At 48.0% G+C, this 6,449-nt stretch overlaps 1 protein-coding gene across 1 annotated transcript in view; it reads right to left on the reverse strand.

The window, feature by feature from the left end:
- Lmbr1 (limb development membrane protein 1) overlaps positions 1–1,550 on the reverse strand; it is a 136,435-nt gene extending 134,885 nt beyond the window's left edge. Inside the window, exon 1 of the mRNA XM_005367461.2 lies at positions 1,299–1,550. Coding sequence (XP_005367518.1) covers positions 1,299–1,364 — 66 coding nt within the window. The 5' untranslated portion in view covers positions 1,365–1,550. The remainder of the gene's footprint in view (positions 1–1,298) is intronic.
- Positions 1,551–6,449: the final 4,899 nt, after the last annotated feature.

A 6,449-nucleotide genomic window follows, 5' to 3' on the forward strand; every position in this document is an offset into this window, starting at 1 on the left:
TATTTATTATGAAGACAGTGTTCTGTCTGTCTGTATGCCTGCAGGCCAGAAGAGGGCACCAGATCTCATTACAGATGGCTGTGAGCCACCGTGTGGTTGCTGGGAATTGAACTCAGGACCTCTGGAAGAGCAGTCAGTGCTCTTAATCTCTGAACCATCTCTCCAGCCCCTATATAATCAATTTTCAAAGTCAGTAACTGCACAAGCTGGACTACTGTGAACCAGAATTTACTCACCTCAAACCAAAGGTGTGACTGAACAGGGAAAATGAGCTAAACGTGGGGCGGATGCAAACTTGTAACTTGGGCATACGTTCCAGAGATATGGAGACACGAACAAACCCGCTTATACACTGTCGGGTACCCTGAAAGGTGCTCATCAAAGGAGAACTTAGGGAGTCAAATTGGCATCCTGACCTGCTAGAAGCAGAAGATGAAGCGGGCCCATCCTTTCCAGAGCAACTGCTTCCATGCCCTATGGGCTTCTGCCCTCACCCTTCCCAGGAGAGACCTGTCTTCCCTCCTCTGCAAGTTTTTAGCTGTCCTGGCTAAAGGAGCAGAGGGAGGGATGTGAGTGGGAGGCCAGAGTCACAGCCGGACTGGAAGCTTGGAAAGCTGGGCAGTCTGCACCACCTACACCTTAGCCACAGCCAGCTCAGTCCAGGTACCATACCTGACTAGAGGAAAAGCGACAGCCACCCATCACCCTCCACCCTCCATCAGCAGATGCGGGATAACCTCAGGTGAAGAAGATGGTGAAGCAGGTGGTGAAAGGAGCAGATGAGGTGCGTGAAGACATGGGAAGGGTACAAGTGACAGGAGGGGGAGACACAGGTGATGGAAGGGCTGCAAGTGACAGAAGGGCACTGCAAGTGATAAGAGGTGGGCACCGGTGACTGAAGGACAGAGATGACAGGAGAGAGGGTGCAGGGAAGGAGAGGCGACACAAATGGCTGGAGGGGCTGCAGTGGAGGCGGACTCAGGTGACAGGAGGGGCAGGAAGTGCAGGTGTAGGGATGAAACAGGTGAAGAGAGGACAGAGCGGAAGGGAGGGAGCGCCGGTGGCGCGAGGAAGACCTACGAAAGGAGAAGGCAGCGGTGACAGGCGAGGGACGTAGGTGAGGCGGTGGGGAACAGGTGACCGAGTCGTAGGTGACAGAGGACGTAAGTGACGCGGGGCGTCAGAGTCGGTCTGCAGCAGACCCGGTGGGGCGCTGGAAAGCCATTGTGGCCGGGAGGTCCGGGAAGAAGCTAGGGGACCGTGCTGGTCTGGACCAGGGGAACCGCCCGGCCACGCACCGTGGACTCTCGCACTTGACTGTGGAAGTGCTGCTCCCGCGCCGACACCTCGTCCTGCCCTTCCATCCTCCTTCATGCCCGCAGCAGGGCCGCCCGCGTCCGCGCGCTCCGCCGCACCATTGCCCGCGGGTGCCGGGGCTGCACAGCCGCTCGTTGCCGGACAGGAACGCCACCTAGACCGCAGCGGGCACGGAAAACGCCGCCTCAGACGCCGCCTCAGCTCCTGGAGAAGCGGCTCGGGCTGCGGGAGGCGGGGAACGGCCACCGCCTGGGCGGGGCTTGAGGCCGGGGCGGGACTTGTGCGTCACTCGGAGGGCGCCGTACGTCAGAGACGCGCGCCTCGCGCCTGGGGCTCTGGGCCGAGGGTCGCAAGGTGCGAGGGGGCGTGGCTGGTATGGGGGCGGAGTTTGTAGGACCCAGGACGTGCTGAGGCAGGCCCGAAATCTTGTAGCTGGGCCTGCAGTGTTGAGGTCCAGTCTTGCTGTCCATTGCCCAGGGCTGGGAATAAGGGCGGTGCCGAGGATCCAGGCAGGGTGGGGTCTAGAGGCAGAACCCTTGGTGGAGGCAGGATTCGGAGGCGTGGTTAGATCCAGGTACAGGTGCATCTCTTCCCCGTTTTCGCTTGCTGAAGCTTTTGGATGACCCTCAGGCTGATCAACCCTGCCCTCCGCTTCTAAGCTCAGCACTAGGCTCGCCTAGCCTGAAATCCTGGGCTTGACGGACTGGGGTCTACTACAGAAATTCTCTCCCAAACAGATGCAAAACTGAAAAGCGGTTGCAGAGTAGCACCCTAGGCGCAAGCTAGAAGCCCAGCTCCTCTGCGGAGATAAAAGAGCCACTGCCTTTCTGGAGGGCACAGATAGCGCGGTCCCCAGCCCTGCAGATGATCAGGGAAGCTCAAGTTCATGACCCTCTGTAGGCTTCAACGCGCTTATCTGGAGAACTGCTAAAAATCCCAACACTGTAATTTCTCTCCATTCTGCAGTTCTTTTGTCTTTAATTTAAAAAAGTGTTTGGTTTGGGTTTGTTTGTTTGTTTGTTTGTTTGTTTGTTTTTGAGACAGGTTTCTCTAAGTAGTCCTGGCTGTCCTGGAACTCACTCCATAGAACAGGCTAGCCTCGAACTCAGAGATCCACCTGCCTCTGCATCCTGGGATAAAAGGCATGTGTGACTGCCACCACCCAGGTTTTAAAGGAATATTTGTAATTGTGTTTCCAGGTTCATTTGGTAGGAGATCTTGGAGTACCTGAGGCATGCTCCCAGCCTGTGTTCCAGAGACAGCAGGCTGATCATCCAGTAACAACTTCCTACTGGTAGAATTCACACCAGTTCACCTTTAATATGTCTTTAAATATCTCAACCCTAAAGAACTAGTAGACTAGAATCCTGGTCTCTTTTTCTGGACACCCATAGTCTGAGAGCTAGGTTAAATACCCAATTGAACTGATGTAGATGATCTCTGGGTAAATCTGTCCAAATGAAAGGAGGATAAACACATCAGCTTTCAAAGTGTGTGTCAGTGGGCATCTATTCCAGAAAGTGAAAGCGTACAATAGTTCACATCCTTCCAATCGGATACTGCAACCAATTAAACCTTTACATTTCTATTACGGAGCTATTCATGGAGGCTTACCCACCTTTTATTTGGTAGTTTTGCTGTCTTTGCCACTTCTGAAACGTATCCCAGGAAGGTCAGCTTCAAAAATAGACACAAACCCCCACTCCCGCATCAGACACCTTGGCCCACCCATCTGCCCTATGGCTTTGCCTTTCTTCCAGTGAGAACAGTCACCCTTAAGTCTGGCCCTGATCCTGTGATGTGCTCCATCCAATAGGAAACTCAAAATTATGACACTATTGGGGAAAGGCCTGTGCCTTAGCGCTTGTCCTTCCTGTGTCTCCTAGCAACTCCTGTGGTCAGTAAAAAGAAGCCTGAGGCAAGCGGGAGTTAGGCAGCCCACTACTGAAGAGATGCTAGGCCACTAAAGCATGTGGCTCTGGCAGGCCTTACCCTTCTCCCTATTCCCTCTGCCTTGCTAAAAACTGTTAGACTACATTCCTAAAGCTAGCCACCAAGGTCTTATTCATTCGCTTATTTAGCCACTTCCTCCCCGGGCTGATTACCAGAGTCCAGCAATCAGAATTCCCCTTTGGTTTGCCTAATCAACATGCCCAGTTAAAATCGCCCTAACATGAGGTTTCTCCCTTTACTTTTATTAAACCGCCATTCGCCTATGTGCCACATCTGTGTCCTCTCGATCCTTTGTCCCTCCAGGATAAATATCCCTGCCCCTTTCCCTTGTCCACTTCCCTTTCTCCCTTATCCTCCATCTCCTTTACCATGCAGACACTTTAACTTTTCTTCCCCATATAATAAAGGATTCCTCTGTGAAAACAGGCGTTTGGATGTTTGTACCCAATCTGGGGTCTGAAAGGGAGCCCCCACTGTGCGGAAGTCCTCTTCAATTGCTTCTTCTACTCTTAATGAATACCCTTTTCCCACATCCCTCTTCAAGATTAATCTTGGGTAAAAATAAGTCAGACATGGATAAGTGTTTTTTTTTACTCATTTGTGGATCATGAGTTTTCTATTGATACCTAAAATATTATATACACATGACAAGTAAGAAAAAGCAAGATCATCTGGAGGGAGGAAGGGGACTAGCAGGAGGGAAAGGAGAAAGGATAGGGAGTGCCTGAAAGTGCAAACGATAAAGTATATGTGAAAGAAAACACCATCGTGATACCTATAATGATGTGCAATGAACATACACCAGTTAAAAATTAATTAGACCAGTAAGTTCCAGACATTTGTTGCTAAGCCTGATGTCCTGAATTCCATCCCCAGGCCTCATGTGGTGGAGAAGAGAACCAACTCCCTCTTTGTCCTTTGACCTCCTCATGTAACCTGTGGCCCATGAGCATATACACACACAAATAAATAATGTAATTTTTAAATTTAGAAAAAATATTAATATTCTTAATATTGTTGTCTTATAAGATTGTTTGGGCCACTATAAGGGCTTCGAATTTTACTCTGGAAGGTATTAGCAAGCATCCTGGGATGTGTACAGTTGTCACATGACCTTCCCATGTTTGGAGACTAGACAGCAAGTAAGGGTAAAGCCATGAGACTCGCTGTGATAGTTTGCACCGCAGGTGGAGGGAGTCCACATGAAAAGAGGTGTGTGGACTACATGTGTGTTCAGAGTCTGTAGCAAGAATCCCTTTCCCACGGGTGGGAGTAGAAAGAAGCAGGCTCAAGAGATCCATAACGCTTAGAAGGGCAGAGTTGTAACACCTAAGAAGAAATGGCTTTGGTAAAGTAAGTGAGGTGAGCTGTGAACCGAGCTTCCTAAAATGAGGGAGTGATACTCCCTGTTTATCAACATGTACTGGATACTAAGCTTTATATCAGAAGAGCATGACCAACAAGTGTAAAAGATGTTTCATTTAACTTAATATTTGGGATGCATTACTGAAACCTAAATGATGCAACTCATCACACTCACATGGAAAAAATATAAAAATATCTGACAGTGTGAGATGTTGTCAAGAATGTGTGGGTCCCAATGGAATCGCATCAAAGACCCTGGTATCAATCTACACAGCTATGAACACCTGATTTTTGACAAAGAAGCTAAAAATATTTGAAAAAAACATATTCAACAAATGGTGCTGGAATAACTGGATATCAATATATAGAAGAATGCAAATAGATCCATATTTATTGCCATGCATCAAACTCAACTCCAAATGGATCAAAGACCTCAACATAAAAGCAACCACACTGAACCTCATAGAAGAGAAAGTGGGAAGTACACTTGAATGCATAGGCACAGGAGATCACTTCCTAAATATAACCCCAGTAGTACAGACACTGAGAGAAACAATTAATAAATGGGACCTCCTGAAACTGAGAAGCTTCTGTAAAGCAAAGGGCATGATCAATAAGGCAAAACGGCAGCCTACAGAATAGAAAAAAGATCTTCACCAACCCCACATCGGACAGAGGACTGATCTCCAAAATATACAAAGAACTCAAGAAAGAACCAATAACACAATTTTTTTTTAAAAAATGGGGTACAGACCTAAACAGAATTCTCAACAGACAAATCCCAAAGGGCTGAAAGACACTTAAGAAAATGCTCAACATCATTAGCCATCAGAGAAATGCAAATCAAAACAACTCTGAGATTCCATCTGACACCTGTCTGAATAGCTAAGATCAAAAACATGATGACAATTTAAGCTGGAGAGGATGTGGGGTAAGGGGGACACTCCTCCATTGCTGGTAGCAGTGCAAACTTGTACAGCCACTTGGTATGGCAATTTCTCAGAAAATTAGGAAAAAATCTACCTCAAGGCTTAGCAATACTGCTGTTGGGTATATACCCAAAAGATGCCCAATCATACAACAAAGACATGTGCTCAACTATGTTCATAGCAGCATTGTTTGTCACAGCCAGAACCTGGAAACAACCTAAATGCCCCTCAACCGAGTAATGGATAAAGGAAATGTGGTACATTTACACAATGGAGTACTACACAGCAATAAGAAAATGACATCTTGAAATTTGCAGGATGAATCTAGAAAAAGCCATGTTGAGTGAGGTAACCCAGACCCAGAAAGACAAATATAATATGTACTCATTAGTAAGTGACTTTTAGACATAAAGCAAAGAAAAACCAGCCTACAGGCCACAAGTGCAGAGAACCTAGACAATAAAGAGGACCCTAAGAGAGACATAGATGGACCTCCATAGAAAGGAGAAAAAGACAAGATCTCCTGAGTAAACTGGAAGTGGGGGGGGGGGTCACCGGAGAGGATAGAAGAGGAGAGAGGAGGAAGGGAGGGGAGTGGGGAACTGTATAGCTTAGTAAAAACAATTAAAAAAAACATTTAAAAAAAAGAATGTGTGGGTCCCATATATGACCTTTGGCAGCAGCCCTGCCCAGACATTACCATGTCCCCAGGTTGGAAGTAGGCCTCCTACATCTGTCTGCTCCAAACTGCCTTCATTTCTTCCTTTCTGCCTTTTCCCACAGCACATGGACCATTCTGCTTCTCTTTCTCTCCCATTTCTTCACCGCACATTTGCTCATCACGATGGGATCCACCTGCCTGGCACCACAAGGTGCCAAGAGGGC

This window comes from Microtus ochrogaster, unplaced genomic scaffold, assembly GCF_000317375.1.
Source record: "Microtus ochrogaster isolate Prairie Vole_2 unplaced genomic scaffold, MicOch1.0 UNK18, whole genome shotgun sequence".
Lineage (NCBI taxonomy): Eukaryota > Metazoa > Chordata > Mammalia > Rodentia > Cricetidae > Microtus > Microtus ochrogaster.